The 15688-nt window shown below is 54.7% G+C and overlaps 2 protein-coding genes across 4 annotated transcripts; one reads left to right on the top strand and one right to left on the bottom strand.

Annotated features, from left to right (window-relative positions):
- Window positions 1-3: 3 nt before the first annotated feature.
- Window positions 4-9688, bottom strand: SKIV2L (Ski2 like RNA helicase). Its single transcript, XM_006178794.3, has 28 exons — window positions 9555-9688; window positions 9373-9476; window positions 8588-8697; window positions 8371-8488; window positions 8161-8275; window positions 7982-8056; window positions 7636-7689; window positions 7344-7534; window positions 7055-7183; window positions 6696-6841; window positions 6174-6320; window positions 5958-6042; window positions 5672-5778; window positions 5198-5344; window positions 5027-5123; window positions 4640-4852; window positions 4447-4557; window positions 3119-3349; window positions 2616-2753; window positions 2321-2458; window positions 2075-2179; window positions 1794-1941; window positions 1574-1700; window positions 1234-1444; window positions 971-1081; window positions 673-891; window positions 347-487; window positions 4-254 (listed from the first exon to the last, which is right to left on the bottom strand). The coding sequence occupies exons 1-28, from the start codon at window positions 9574-9576 to the stop codon at window positions 54-56; spliced, it is 3741 nt and encodes a 1246-aa protein (XP_006178856.2). The 5' UTR covers window positions 9577-9688; the 3' UTR covers window positions 4-53.
- Window positions 9673-15688, top strand: NELFE (negative elongation factor complex member E). Of its 3 annotated transcripts, XM_006178792.3 has the most exons (11): window positions 9673-9837; window positions 10275-10357; window positions 11748-11817; window positions 11914-12059; window positions 12558-12632; window positions 12756-12793; window positions 12988-13319; window positions 13442-13586; window positions 13747-13801; window positions 14050-14152; window positions 15376-15688. In XM_006178792.3, the coding sequence occupies exons 2-11, from the start codon at window positions 10283-10285 to the stop codon at window positions 15471-15473; spliced, it is 1137 nt and encodes a 378-aa protein (XP_006178854.1). In that variant the 5' UTR covers window positions 9673-9837; window positions 10275-10282; the 3' UTR covers window positions 15474-15688. The 3 variants fall into 3 exon arrangements, with proteins under 3 accessions (XP_006178854.1, XP_032318644.1, XP_014409748.1); XM_032462753.1 differs by lacking the exon at window positions 13747-13801 and having other exon boundaries at window positions 9686-9837; window positions 15376-15548; XM_014554262.2 differs by lacking the exon at window positions 14050-14152 and having other exon boundaries at window positions 9686-9837; window positions 15376-15548.

Genomic DNA, 15688 nt, shown 5'->3' with positions numbered 1-15688 from the left:
AGGTTCACACAGGTGGTTTGCTGTTTTATTGTTACATTTTACACAGGGGTCATTCACTGAGTGTAGAGGCTGGCCGCGAAGACGATGTCCCTCCGTAGCAGGGTGGCCGCCGTCTCCATCTTGGCACCTAGCACAGGCTCGCCTACCAGGCGGGCTGCCCCCCGAAGTGAGCGACACATCTCGGCCAGGCGCTGGATGCAGCGGACCACCAGGCCCTCGGGGGTCCCTGAGAGCCCCGCCAACTCAGAGAAGGGCTGTAGGGGAAGCAGGGTGGGGACTGAATAGTCAGCCCGGGTCACCTCTCCCCAACCGGCCTTCTACAAAGCTCCAAACCCCAGCTACTCACCATGCCCCGGGCCCACTCGTACACAACCTCAACCAGCCCAAAATTCAGCTCCCCCACAAATTCCTCCACTGTCTGGTTCAGGCCACAGGCCACTTGGACCTCACCAATCCGCTTGGCCACAGCTTGGACACATTCCACCCCCTGCAGATAGAAGAGGAGAGGTTAAGCTCAACCTTCCTGCTCCAGAGCAGGGGAGGCCCGGCTCCAGAAGGAATTCCGGCTCTTAGGGGCACTCCCAGGGCTGGATGGGGCACGTGGGGAATACATGGCGGTGGGGACTGGGAGTGCCACCGCTGAGGGAGGGAGAGGGGATAGGTGTCCCATACCTGTTTGAGGGTGCTGGGGAGCTGATCCCCAGGGTCGCCAGGGCTCTGGCAGACCAGGCCAGAGAGCAGGGCTGCAATTTCCTCGGGCCGCAGGGCGCTCAGCGCATTGTCGAACATGAGCTCGGTGAGAAGCAGCTCATGGCTGCTCATGGCACAAGCCACCCGCCCTGCCAGCTTCACGGTGCCCGCCTCGTCTACGTACCCCAGAGTTCGGAGCACCTGGACGAAGGATGGTGGGTGTTGGGAGCCTGCTGACCTCTTCTTCACGAGCCCCCCAGCGCCATCCCCGTCCTCCCACCTCTACTCGCTGGTGGTACTCGGGGAGCAGCAGCAGGGACTGATCCGACAGCAGGAAGCGCAGCCGCTCCATCTCCTTCTGTATCTGCATTCGCTCTCGCAGCTTCAGGTACTACAGGGAGCCACCGGCAGGAGCATGTTAGCCTGCTCCTCGCCCTCAGCAGGGGTGTACTGAGGACAAGGGCTGAGACGGGGGTGGCCAGTCAACAGAGAACCAGAGGAAACGTTCCCCTCCTAGCTTGGGAGCCGGCATCCAGTACCTACCTGGGCAGGGAAACGGGGACTGTGCACACACTGAGCCCCCCGGATCAGCTCCTCCAGCTTCCGTGCCCGGAGGCCCCCCTCTACCACTGACACATCCTTGAGCTGCAGGTCATTGACAGGGTCAAGGGTAGAGGGTCCTGCTGGGTAGGCCTGAGCCAGACGTAGCAGTTCCTGAACAGCAGTTGTCACGGGCGCAGAGGGAGGATCCTTCCTGAGGAAGGAGCAGGACCTGAGACCTGGGGCAGAGGCTTCTCTTCCAGAGGAACCCCCTCAGGCTGGGGGAGCTGCCCCGACCCCACCTCCCCACCCCCGAACATGGTCTCTCCCCAGCATCTCTGACTTGAATTTTGGTTGCTGCCTCCTGCTGAAGTCCTCCAAGATCTTCTCCCCATTCACCCGGAGCACCTTGGTGGTGATGGCAGCCACATCTCCTGCCTGGAGCTTGGCCACGGTGTGGTCGCAGGGCCCTGTAAAGAGGGGAGAGCAGGGTCAAACCTCACTACGGCCCTGGCATCCTGCCTGCACTGCTGTCAGGAACCCAGCCATCTGCCCACTCTCACCTTCAGGCAGGAACAGCTTGAATCCTACAAGGTCATCTGGATAGGGCACATCAGGGGAGGCCGGCCCCCTCTCCTGTGGGTCCTCAGACACAGGTTTCTCACACAAGACCAGAGTTGTGAATACTCTGCTGGTGGAATTTGAAGAGACCTAGGGCAGGTTGGGGAGGCCAGGACAGGGCAATGTGAAGAGTGGACATTGGAGGGAGAGACCAGATCCCCACCCTCAGGCAGGGATCATGGAAGAGCCATGCAGAGTCCGCCAGTATTACCATTGCTCTTACCTGAAGGATCACACCCAGCGCATTGTGATGCTCCTGACTCTTCACGACCACCACCCTTCCCGCGGAGAGAGACTTCAGCCCATTCACAGAGTCCATGATGCGTCGCTGAAGAGCAGGGGCGTGAACAACAGGGATAAGGGATGAATGTCACAGAGACACTGGGACTAGGTTCAGGAGTACCCAAGGTGTCACACTCCCTTCCTCCCCGCCTCCATCACCCCCACCCCCCAACACACACACACTAACCTGGATCAGGCTCCGGGTCTCTGTCAGTTCCTCCCCCCAGCTGTAATACTCAGGCAGGTCAACGAGCTGGCCAGTCATGTCAGGCTCCTCCAAGGCCTCCAGCCTCTTGGTCAGTTCAGCCAGAGCCTGTTCATGGGCCTGGGCAGAAACCAGGGTGGGTATGAAACAATAGTCTCCAGGCCCAGCCTGCCACCTCCCCCATAGTCACCTGCTGGGGCCTCCAGATGCCCACCTGCTCCCAGCCTGGCTTCCTTGTCCTACATCCTGCACGGTATCCTGGTCACCCTCTACTCACCTTGCTGTCCTTGCGGGATGGAAACTCAGAGAAGCTCCTCTTCATCATGTCTTCCACCCTGAGAGCGTCCACCCGCAGCAGGTTGAGGATCATGGTGTACGTGAGGCGGAACTGGGACTGCAGCTGGGACGGCTTCCCCTGGGCCGGGTCAGAGAGGGCAGTGAGACCCAGGGGGTCCCGCTGCTCAGCTCCCTCCACTCCCAGCAGCTCCACTCCCAGCTCCACAAGCACAGGACCCTAGACAAACTGCTTGCTCCCCTCTGCAAAACAAGGGAGCGAAACTAAATAAATAGACTCCCCAAGGTCCTGTCTAGTTCCATATTCACAGTAAAGAAAGACCAGAGGAGACAAGATCCAGTGTCATCCTTGGATTTGCTCACTCTTACCCTGGCTCTCCCAGGCAAAAGGAAAGAAGTAGAAAGGAGGGGAGAAGAGAGTTGGAAGAGAGAGAATCCAGCAGGTGCACCAAGTCGGCTCGGCTTCGCACTGCCCCAGTAGCTCACCATCATCATGCGGTGCAGATCCGCCATCTCGGGCACGCGGCCCTTGCAGAGCAGGATGACAGTGCCCGTGGGGTCCAGGCCCCTGCGCCCTGCCCGACCTGCCATCTGCACGTACTCCCCAGGGAGCAGGTCCCGGAAGGTGGAGCCATCGTGCTTGCGCATGGAGTCAAACACCACCGTTCGGGCTGGCATATTTACACCCATGGCAAAGGTCTCTGTGGCAAACAAGACCTGGGACGGGGAAAAGAGAGTCAGCAAGGGAGCCGCCTGCAGACCAAAGCCCAGCCCTGGCCAAGCCCACCTCACTTTGTAGCCAAGGCTGAGTAGACCCCAGGCACGGTCCCAGATGGTTAACTCACAGGACCTTATTTAACCCTCAAGGCAAATCTGCAGAGTAGGTACCATTGTTTTCCTCAGTTTATTTATTTAGCTGCCTATTTTTTTCCTTTTACCCCCATATCCCACTTCTGCCCTCCCACTATCAATCATCCCAGTGTATTTAATGAATATCTTTTTGTGTTAACGTGTTTCATAAAACATGTCTTGTTTTGTGTGTAATTTACAACTTGCAGTAAAGGCAATTACGTATCTCCTGTTTTCTTCTTTTCTGCCATGTAGTGTTTTCAACATCCACCCATGTTCCCGTGGTTACATCAGATCCATTGCTGCAGAACACTTTGTGGGGCCTACCTACTCTCCCAGTGAAGGGCACCTTGGTACCCCAACACCCTGCCACAGGATTATAGCCAAAAAGGCAAGAGCAGACATGTTCCCCCCTTGACCAGGGTGAGAATTTCTTTATGATTTACACTCAGGAATGGAATTTAGGGATAAAGAGTATGCTATACTTGTTTTTGCCTCAAGAGTGCCACGTCAGACTGGCCACACCTGTATAGGGTTCCTGTAGTCCTGTAGTCTCCTATGTCTCGAGTAACACTTGGCATTAGCCAGTTTCCTAAATTTTACCATCTAATAGCTGTAAAGTTCTCTCTTGGGAGTATTTCAATTTGCATTTTTCTCGTGACTGATGATGACATATGCTTGTTAGTTAGCTTTTTTGGTTCCTCTTCTGACTACTGCCTGTTAATATCTTATGTGTCTCCATTTTAAGAACGGAAACCTAAAGTTCAGGGAGATTGAAGTAATTTGCCCCAGGTCACAGTGAGTAAGTGACAGAGCTGGGATTCACACCCAGGCAGTCTAGATCCAGAGCCCAGGTTGGTAACCACTGCATTGTCCTGCCTAAAAGCCTGTCCCTCCACCAACTGGGCAGCCCCTAAGGGGGCAGAAAATGCCCTGGGGTGTCCCTCTCCCACCAGCTTGCGCACCTTGACCAGGCCGCGGCTGAACAGCATCTCCACGATCTCCTTAAGGATGGGCAGGATGCCACTGTGGTGCACGCCCAGGCCGCGGTGCAAGAGCTCGGACATGTGCAGGACCTATGGGTGGCCGAGGCCCAGGGTCAGGGATGGGGTTGTGGAACACCCGATCCCCCATAGTCTCCGAGTCCCTGCTCCACACCTGGGGCAGCTGGCGGTCAGAGCCTCGGAGGCGAGCGAGGCAGCGCTGCAGGAAGAGGTGAATCTCACTCTTCTCTGAACTTGTGGTGAGGTCCAGGGAGGTGAGGCCCGAGGCCTGCTCGTCACAGCGGCCCCGGGAGAAGATGAACACCACTACGGGCAGCTGCGCACGGGTACGGAGGGAGGCCAGGAGGGACAGGTACACGCCACGGTCCTGGGGGAGGAGGGAGTGAGACTGAGTCCCTGAACCAGTGGGGACCGAAGTGGGGGAAGGTAGAGCAGAGTCAAATCAGGCTGCGCTCAGAGCTCAACTCCAAAGCCTGGGAGGACGAGGGGAGAAAGATGGCAGAATCAGGTGGTGGCAGGTACACAGCCCACCAGTTCTCACCTGTGCGGGCCCCCCCTGATGCGTGGGCTGCTTGGCCCCAAAGGTCTGGGCGTGTTTGCTCATCCGCTCCTTCTTGGCCTCCACAGCCGCGTAGTACCTGGGGCAGGGGAGGGGCGGCAATCACAGTCACACCCGGCGGGCAGCCTGGACTCTGCCCCGTCCCCGGCTTACCCCTTCGTGTGGAAGGCACCCCGCGAGTCCAGCAGCAGGAAGAGCTCCCCCTGGGTCTTGGGACTGTTGCCCGTGAAGAGATAATGCTCCAGGGGGACAGGGCGAGCAACAGTGCTGATGACGTAGATCTGGCGACGCTTCAGCCGCCTGAGTGGGAAGGAGGCAGCAGGGCGGGGGTGGGCGTGCGGGCAAGAGCCTACATCCCCACCACTGTCCCCCTGTGGCTTTAGCCAGTCTTTTCTGGGAGCTGGATTGGAAGGCCCCATCATCCTACCTCTCAACATGCAACGTGATGTGGACCCAAGTGGGATCCCATAGCCTCCAGAGCTGGACATGTTCCCCAGCTGCACCCCTTTCTCATCTGCACCCCCAAGGCCTGACCACTCTCCCTGCTGTGACAGTCTTCACCCCCCGACCCCACCCAACAAATGCTACAGCCCCCTTCACCCAAGGTACCCAGGACACGCATCTTACCCGATCCAGTCAGCAAATTCAAGGGCATTGGGGACAGTAGCACTCAGAAGGATGATGGAAACGTGGTCAGGGAGCATGATCAGCACCTCCTCCCACACAACCCCACGCTATGCACAGGAAAGGAAGACAAGTTACCAGCAGCTCAGAGGGGGCTGCCCTTCTGCCCCCAGGGAAGTAGCACAGGGTTCCACTTCCAGGCAAAAAAGGCAGCGAGGTTCACAGGCTATGTGCAGTAAAGGAGCTGCTGACCTGGTCCCCCAGGATCTGGGGACCCTGTTCCTCTTACCTCAGCATCGTTGATGTAGTGAACCTCATCAAAGATGACCCACTCCAGATCCCGTATGACATCCGAGCCGCTGTACAGCATGGAGCTGGAGGAAAGAGGTGGTAGGCCGACTCCCACGTGGCTCCTGTCTCCACCCTCAACTCAGCCAACATGCTCTCCAGAGCAGCCTCACCTTCCTGACCAAAAGTCCACCCGTGTTGAGTGCCCATCTCTTACCGAAGGATCTCTGTTGTCATAATGAGGCAAGAGGCCTCTGGGTGCAGCTGCACGTCCCCCGTGAGCAGTCCTACATCCCCAAATGTGTTTCGGAAGTCTCGGAACTTCTGGTTGCTCAGGGCCTTGATGGGCGAAGTATAGATGGTGCTGGGAAGAAGGCGTGAAGTTAGCCAGTCCCTCCACGCAGACCCATGGGCAGCACCTCTTCTCCTACCCTGAGCCTTCCCAGAGGTGCCCCACAGAGCTCAGGTGCCCCATTTCTTCACGTGTACTTCCCTCACATACCCCTTCATGGTGTGACCCCAGAAAAACTGTCTCTTAATCCATCCCTCAGCTAACACAGGTCATTCTGCTAACCTCTCTCGCCACATCTCATTTCCCTCTGCGCCCGTGTCAATTTCTCCCCCCAACCTCGCATCTAAACGATGAGGTAGGGAGGTGGAGAAGAAATGAGACTTAGAAACGATGCAGGAGAGAGCAGGGCTGGCTGATAAAGGGGGAGGCTGGGGAGGGGACCTGTACCGCGTCATGTGTTTCTGGGCAAGGGCAATGGCGTATTCAGCCACAACTGTCTTCCCTGCGGATGTGTGAGCCGCAACAAAGACTGAGTCGTGCCGTTCCAAGTGCAGGATGGCCTGTTTCTGAAACACATCTGGTTCAAATGCCCACTGTGGGAAAAAGAAAGAGATGGGGGCTGAAGAAGGGAGAGGGGTCTTCCTACCTCTGGCTCATGGAGCAATCAGGACAGTGGGGAAAAGGCCAGAGTGAGGCGAGGCTGGGACTGAGGTCCCATGGAGACATGTGGCGGTCTGGTGGGGAAAGGACACAAGGGAGTGGGCTGGGAGGAGGTGGGGGAGCACATGAGGACTGGGTTACACTACCTGGAAGGCTGGCTGGGGAATGAGGCGGTAGAAATCACCAACAGGGGAGGTGACATCCACAGGGACAGCCCACTGCTCCTGAGGTAGGGGCTTGGAAGGCTCTGGGGGGGCTACAGCTGTGGACGCTTCCTGGAAAAGTCCAGGGTAGAGGTGACAAAGACAGGGCCAGAGAACTCTGTTACCACTCCTCCAAAAGATGCTCCAGTCATCCCCTTGGACCCAACGAAGCCAGCCCACCCTGTCTGGCAAGGCTCCTTCTTTCCTGTTTCAACCGCAAGGAACTACCAACCTTCAACACTAGGTCCTCCAAGCTGCTTGCTCGGGCCAAGGGAGCACTGCAGGGAGAGGCTGAAACAGTGTCCCCTCTGGGACCTCTGGGCTGTCCCACAGCCTCACTCTCATCCTCATCACCCCCGCCCAAATCCAGGGGCTCCAGCAGACGGCTGAGGCTGAGCAACCCAGGAGCTGGAGCTTGGTGATCTGAGGAGCAAAGCAAAGACAGAGACCTGGTCATGTCCACGTCTATTCTGAAGAAGAGGGGTACCACTTCCCTTGTGCCCCCATCCCAAACCTCAACTCACCCTTTGGTGCAAAGTCCACGCCTTTCTTGAAACCAGGTGGAACAGTAAGAAGATCTGGAAGACAGGGACAGAGAAAGAGAATCGGGGCCACTGCACACTGTTGTACAAGTTGTACGTTACGTGAACCTAAAGGACATTCACAGCGTAGACGTCGTAGATGGGGATATTTATTGTTACAGTTTTCCAACAGCTGACCGTAAAGGTTGTTATAGAAGGGGAACCTTTCCCTAATTTGTCAAAGGCATGGAAGGCCTTGCAAGGACCTGGTGATAGGCCTGGGCCTCTCTTCCTCAGGGCCCAGACTCAGAGCCCTATCTCCCACAGGGCCATCCTGCTACCACCTCACCTTTCTCAAAGTCTATCTCCTCCTCAGCCTCCTCCCGAGTGCTCAGATCTGTTATGGTGGGCTCATCCATTCCACCTGGGGAGAGGTTGGACAAATAGGGATTCATGGGGTAAGACTGATACAGGAGGGGTGGAGACTAAGGGATCCCTCTCCCACTATCCCATTTCCACTAACGTCACCTGGCCAGAAAGGGTACTGTGTTGGATTCCCCCACAGGGACTGGGAGATGGGCCCTGGTGGCCGGCGAAGAGACAAGGAGGTCGTGGCCGACAGGTTTGTATTCTCCAACAGGACCTGAAGCAAGAAAGCAGAGCACCAGTGAGGCTGAGCTTGCCTCTCACCCCCATCCCTTCTCCCAAGTCTGCTTCTCATGGCCCCTGACCTCTTACCTCCTTGTAGCCCAGTATCTGGCCTGTGGTTGGGTGTCTTTGGGCCTGTAGATCGGAGGGGACTGGGGCACCCAGTGTGGCCAGGAGAGACCAGGGATCCATCTTTCTCTGCCATTTTCTGGACAGAAGGAAAGTAATGTTCAGGCCTTCTTTCTCCTATGTCCCAGCTTCCTTTAGGGACCCATCTCCCTAGGCCAGGCCTCTCTAGACCCCTCACCGGGCTGAGTGCTCCACACCATGTAGAGGCAGCCAGGCTGGAGATGACAGAAACAACTGCTCTGCTTCTTGCTGCAGATCTGGGGCACAGGGAGGGAGGCCGTGGGGAAGCTGGAACAAGGGCAGGGTGAGAGGCATTTAGGGAAGAAAACAGAGTAGGCCACAGACAAAAGAGAAAGTAATGAGATTGGTGTTTAGATTAGAAATGGTATATGTTCCAGGCAGACTAGGACAATCGGGCTGAAGCAGTATTTTCCAAAGGTCATTCTGCTTTATTTGTCAGGACAAACGACCTGCAACTGAATTACCTGGGGTGCTGGTTAATAACACAGATTTTGAATTTCAAATTCTCAGGGATGGACCTAAGACTTTGTAGTTTAAAAGCTCCCCGACTAATCATAAGGCACACTGAAATTTGAGAATCCCTAGTCTTAGGAAAAGGGGTCCCAGACCTAAAAAGGAAGAGCCAGGTGCTCAAAGGCTAGCATCTCAACCACCACCAACAAGGGTCTTGGTGCTTGGAGACAGAAGAGGACTCCAAGGAGAAAAGACATTTGAAAGAGCAGTTCTCAGAGCTAAGGTATCCCCAGGGCTCCCTGCTCTGTTCTTTCAAGGGCTCTGACCCACCGCAGGTCCACTGGGTTAGGTTCTATCCAGCACCAGTCCTGGCCAGGATGACAGATGTCCAGGGACAGGAGAGCCACATCAAGTTAGATCCTAATGTGAGGAAGGTGAAGGAAGTTTTAAGCTCAATGAGGGTCAAGGGTAGGATCAATAGTCACTCACGGTGCTCTCTGGAGCCCCAGGCACATTCAGCAGCTCCCAGCGTCCTGTGCATCCCAATTCCACGGCCCGAAGGGGCAGGTCCAGGGGATCCGGGGGAGGTAGCACTACGGGGGGAAAGGTCATAGGTCAGGGGTCAAGGGTCATTCTCCGTCTACTCCTTCTTTTCACCCGCTGCCCCTCACCAAGTCGCTCCGTCTCCATCATCCTGCAGCCACGGCAGCTACCGTGCAGCCCAGAAGTGTCAGGGGTAGCCCAAATGGGCGGAAGTGAAGGCAACTTCCGGCACACACCCCCGCCGAGGGGCGGGCCTAAGCTGGTGGGAGGCCGGGCGGAAGTGTGCGCGCCGCGGGCCGCCCTGGTTACCGCGTTCTCCGCCCCTCGCTGCGTCATCGCTCTGAGCCCGCAATCCGCTGCCCGCGCGGGCGCCGCCTGAGACCATCGGGGCCCCGGTTGCCGCCCCCTCAGGTAAGGCCTTCTCTTTCTCAGCCTTCGCCCCTTTTTTCGGAGCTCCTTTTCTCTTCTTAACCTTTTCGTTGGTCTAAGAGCGATGCGCGGGTTCCACTGCTTCCTCTGCTGTTCAGACCCCGCGATTGCCATATAACCCCAGCGAGGTAGGGGGGTCTGGTGCCATCGTCTTCGCGACGGAGAGAGTGTTTCTCCCTTCCCGGGCCACATGGTGTCCCAAGGTGCTGGTATCCGTGATTCCTGGAGAGAGAAGGGAATGCTGGTTGATCCCGACGGCGGGGGCTTGGACAGCAGCCTGGTTTAAGCAAGGTGTAGGGAGAAGCAAAAGACAGGAGTAGGCAGGCCTGGAGGGGTGGGGTTGGGTTCTGTGTGGACGGCGTGTGAATCCTGGGCGGTGACAGTGGAGAAAGATGTCTTGGGCCCTGCCCCTGAACCAGGAGCCACCATGTTGGTGATACCCCCCGGACTGAGCGAGGAGGAGGAGGCTCTGCAGAAGAAATTCAACAAACTCAAGAAAAAGGTGAGGGAGTGTGTGTGGGCATTGCCCAAACTTTCAAAGACTCTACACTCTGAGAACACCTGGGGTGAGTGAGGGGATGGGGGTGGGGGTGTTCTTCTGCCTCCCACCTGGAGACATATCACCTCTCAGTGTAGCTTCAGAGGTGGACTTTCCCAAGTCTTGGTTTGTACTTTCTTTTGTCTCTTTTCTATGCAGTCTGCCTTGGAGTTGTCTTCCTTTCTTACGGCTTTTAGTACTACCTAAGAGCTGGTGATCCCCAAGCTCGGTTTTTCGAGTTCCGTCTAGAGTCTTATTGATAACCTTACGTATCTCAAATTGAAGTTATTACCTTACTATTCTAATCTTGGCCTTCCAAATAGGACTGACTACATTCATTTCTCTTGTGTGTTTGGAATTAAAATCTCATCTCCGTCTTCTCCGCTATTTGCACAACCAAATATTTGCCAAGTCACCTTTATTCTTCCCTTGAAGTAATTTCCTGTTTTCTTTTTCCTGTGTATTCTCTAGATCAGGTCTTTGCTGATAGATGCTCACCTAGACTGTTGTAATGGTCTCTCAACAAGTTTCTTTTTTGGACAGATTTCTTTACTCCTGTCAAAGTGATACATTGAAAACACAAAACTCTGTCCCTCTTTTTCTCAGAAGCTATGCGTGGTTTCATGATGTCTATAAAACAAAGTCTTAACGTGGCACCTCTTCCTAGTCAAATAGAACTATTCCCTAATCCCAAAACATGCTCTCCCAAAGCCTTCTTATCTCCGCTTCTTTGGCACCCTGTTTGCTTTGTCTACAGTCCCCTTTCCTCTCAGTCTGCATCATGTAGATTCTATCCAGGGCCCAGTATAATAGTCATTTGGCATCAGAAAAACCTTACTTGCGCTCAGCTACAAACAGTCTGCACCTCCTATAATTATTCTTGACAATTCAGTCTAGTCATCTTACTTCTTAGACTGAAAGCTTCTTGAGGGGAAAATTTACGCCTCATACTTTTGCATATCCCTGTTTCAAAGTAGTGGGATGTCCTCCTTCTATATGTAGGAGGCGGATGGATGAAGCCTCTAGAGAAAGGCATGTAGGCTTATACTTAATTGCAGCTTATATCTGAGGGCTCTTGTCTGTGACTGAATTCCTTGTCTTCAACTTGTAAAACATGAGTCTGGAAAGCCTCTGGATACCATGGTTTGGATAGATTAGGTATGGCTGGCCTTATAGATGATCTGGGGGGCCTTATAAGAGGCAAGGTTACCTCAGTGTACCATTCCAGGGACACCACGTGCATTAGTTTCTCTGAGAAAGGTGTCCCCTGGAGTGATGCACCTAGGGGCCTTGGGAGAGGACCTGGCCAGGGACTGGCCCTCACCGACCCCTCTCTTCTCACTGTCATTACCAGAAAAAGGCATTGCTGGCTCTGAAGAAGCAAAGCAGCAGCAGCACAGCCAGCCAAGGCGGTGTCAAACGCTGTGAGTGACGGGGCTGGGGCAGACGAAGTGAGCGGCGTGGGGCTGACCTCTGTCCCAGCCTGGCTAACATAATGCCTCTTTCCCTCACCACTCCAGCACTGTCAGAGCAGCCTGTGGTGGACACAGCCACAGCAACAGAGCAGGCAAAGCAGCTGGTGAAGTCAGGAGCCATCAGTGCCATCAAGGCCGAGACCAAGAACTCAGGCTTCAAACGTTCTCGAACCCTAGAGGGGAAGTTAAAGGTGAGCACAAGGAGAAAAGTTGTTCAGGGGATCCTTGACTCCAGAGGGCATCCTTGCAAGTTGAAATGGAGGTAGGTTTAAGGGAAAAGTGACGCCTGTTCAATCATGCGCAAGTTGCTATCCCATTTTGAGCTTCCAGTTTCTTATCCGTAAGGTGAAGAAAGTGGGTGGCTCCTGAATTCTTTGTTTTACGCATTCTGTGAGTCTAATTCACCACATATTAGAGCTCCTGGATTTTGTTACTCTGAGGAGTTGAACAGGCTGAAAATGTCATCAGGTTCAAGAAATTTTTAAGTAAACTAAATACTTTAAGGGTGTATTAAGTCATTTATGAAAAATACCACACAGTCAAGTAAGAATGGTACAGAGGAGTTAACAGAAAATAAAGATAGGCCAGAGGAAGCCAAGAAGAGGGTGAGGGAGGAGGAACCCCCACCATCCCATGGTTAGGTAGCCTCCTGCTCCCCCCGCTGAGGTAGCTCTCTCCCACCTTCCCAGGACCCTGAGAAGGGGCCAGTCCCCACTTTCCAGCCATTCCAGAGGAGTGTATCTGCCGACGACGATCTGCAGGAGGTAATTGTTTCCAATTTTCTGTCTCTGAGGGGCCCAGGATTGAAAAAGACGAGAAACCCACGTATTTGGGGCCACATGCCAGCAAAGAGGAATCGTCTTACCTGTCTTTGGTCTCTCTTTCAGTCATCCAGACGTCCCCAGAGGAAATCTCTGTATGAGAGGTTAGAGAAAGATAGGACTGGGTCCCCTTTGGCTGGGGAGGGGAGGAAAATAGTGGGGGCATCGCCTGGGTCCTTAGACGATTCGGGACTGGAGTGGGAGGAGCTGGGGCTACGGAGGGAGTGTTGAGTCTCCACAGGATCTGGGAAGATGAAGTAGAGGCCCCCTTTGATCCTCATTGTCTGCCTCTCCGCAGTTTTGTATCTTCCAGTGATCGGCTTCGGGAACTGGGGCCAGATGGGGAAGAAGCAGAGGTCTCAGGGGCTGGTGATGGCCCCCCTCGAAGCTTTGACTGGGGTTATGAAGAACGTGGTGGTGCCCGCTCCTCAGCCTCCCCACCCCGAAGCCGCAGCCGGGACCGCAGTCGTGAGCGGAACCGGGACAGAGACCGGGAACGGGACCGAGACCGGGATCGAGACCGGGACCGGGACAGAGACCGCGATCGAGACCGGGACAGAGATCGGGACAGGGACCGAGACCGAGATCGAGACCGGGACAGGGATCGGGACCGAGAGGGCCCTTTCCGCAGTGAGTGATCTTGGCTGGTGGGGAAGTGACCTCAGATAAGTTTTAGGTGAGTCCCACTAAAGTGGACTCTTAAAGTGGAGGGTGAGATAGACTAGGCCTCATGACTAATTCCTGTCCTGTAGGGTCGGACTCATTCCCTGAACGCCGGGCCCCGCGGAAGGGGAATACTCTCTATGTGTATGGAGAAGACATGACGCCCACCCTCCTCCGTGGGGCCTTCTCTCCCTTTGGAAACATCATTGACCTCTCCATGGACCCACCCAGAAAGTAAGGACGACCATGAGGAAAGATGATAAGTCCTAGGAGGACCTGGGGTGTGAGCCCTAAGGGAGGAAGCTCGCCTGTCTCCACAGCCTGTTACACTGGGTTTGGCGGGGTCCTGAAGAGCCCATAGGCCCTCTACTGACCCTGTGTTTTCTCATCCCAGCTGTGCCTTCGTCACTTACGAAAAGATGGAGTCAGCAGATCAGGCCGTTGCTGAGGTTGGGACTTCCCAGATCTGTTCTTCCCATCCCTCCTGCCATCCTCCTATTTTCCTTTTAAAATGCTGGGATCCAGGAGGAAATCATTTCCTCTTGACAAAAAGTCCCTCCCTATTCACACAGGAAACTTTATACCCTCAGATCCCTACTCAATCTACTTCTAGGGTGGCAGCGCCTAGAAATCCTCCTTTAGTTTGTCTGTAATGTTCCCCCCCCCATCCGCTGCCCCCTCCCCTCTTCTGCCCCAGCTCAACGGGACCCAGGTGGAGTCCGTACAGCTCAAAGTCAGCATTGCCCGAAAACAGCCCATGCTGGATGCCGCCACTGGCAAGTCTGTCTGGGGCTCCCTGGGTAAGAACAGGATTCTTCCTCCCTCATCCTGTCCCTCACTAGGCCACCCCTTTTTTTGTTCTCCTGCATGTTTCTGGGTTCCCTAGAGGGGGCAGAGGTCTGGATTTGTGTGGCGGCTGCGGGAATGAGAAGAAGAATTGTCTGGCCCCCTGTTAGAGGCAGGAGAAGGAGAGAAAAGGATTGAAGATAATTTCTAAGGCAGTACCAGCACAGGGAGGAAGAGGGGAGTGAGTCAGTCAGCTTGGTGAGGAAAATGAGCATCTCATGTGGCATGTTCATTTTGAGATGGAGTATAGCTGGTTTTGTAAAATAAGCCTTTGACGTTAGGGGTCTGGAACTCAGGTGTGAGGTGAGCAATGAAAACACAGATCAGAGTCCTCTGTATCACAGGGTAGCTGCAAAGCGGTAGTATCGGTGGGGGAGACTGAATTTGGAGGGAAAAATGACCCAGGACTGGGCTTGAGGAGTATTCGGAGACTGTGTTAGGGAGCAGGGCTGTCCTCCTCACTCCCCACACATCCCCAGCCTCCCGACATGTCAGGCGGAAGTCGAGGATGCAGCAAAGGAGACAGAAGGAGAGGTCACGGTGCTGAGAGCAGCACCGTCGAGGGTTGTTGAAGCCTAAGGGTACAAGCTTTGAGAAGGAGGAAATGATCAGCAGTGTCAAGATACACAGCTCCAGGAGAACGGGGCTTGGTGTGAGGGGTTCACTCTAGCCCCAGAGATAGCGTGGAGGGGCACGGTGTGGGGAGGGAAGAGGAAGGGGAGAGGCAGCTCGAGGGAGAATTCTTGCGGCCAGAGCTACACCTGGAGTGAGTTCTCCTAATGGGGCAAATAACTCATTTTACCTGAAATGGATTTTCGTGCAAAGGGATGGGTGCAAAGGGGTTCAGAGTGGGAGTGGCACTCTATATAAGAGGAAGGAGCCAGAAATGATCTGCATGTTAACAAAGGGCTATAAAGGTTTTCTAATTTTTAATTTTTGGTGTACTGACTGAAAGTAGTAGGTTAACATCATTCACATGTCTCAACAGTAACATTTGAGATTTCTTACCTAAGTGGTGTAAAGCTAGAAAGGCCATCCAGCCACCAGAGGGCAGCATGGAGGCTGGGCCGCCAAGGGCCAGAGAGAGGGCAGAGGTGTTGAGGTGGTCAGACTCTGGGCCTCAGGTCTCCTCAGTGCTCTCCTTCGGACCTTAACAAATCCTTTCCTCCCTCCCTAGCTGTCCAGAATAGCCCTAAGGGTTGCCACCGGGACAAGAGGACCCAGATTGTCTACAGTGATGACGTCTACAAGGAAAACCTTGTGGACGGCTTCTAGGGAGTGAAGCTGGATTCCGTGTGCCTCATCTGCCCCAACGCTGGTCTCAGTAAAACACTGAGGTGGAAGCTTACAGATCTCCCTCAGCCTCTGGTTTTTCAGCACTTGGGACTGGGGTCAAGCTTTTAAAAACAGCCGTTAGTTTTGATCTCAGTTGTAACAACATGGCCAGCGCACGTTCCCCATTCCTTTACCCCAAAAGGATCTTGAACACA

This window comes from Camelus ferus, chromosome 20 (assembly GCF_009834535.1).
Source record: "Camelus ferus isolate YT-003-E chromosome 20, BCGSAC_Cfer_1.0, whole genome shotgun sequence".
NCBI classification, from domain to species: domain Eukaryota; kingdom Metazoa; phylum Chordata; class Mammalia; order Artiodactyla; family Camelidae; genus Camelus; species Camelus ferus.
Note: the sequence above shows the minus strand (reverse complement) of the source record. Positions and strands in the feature narration are given on the sequence as shown.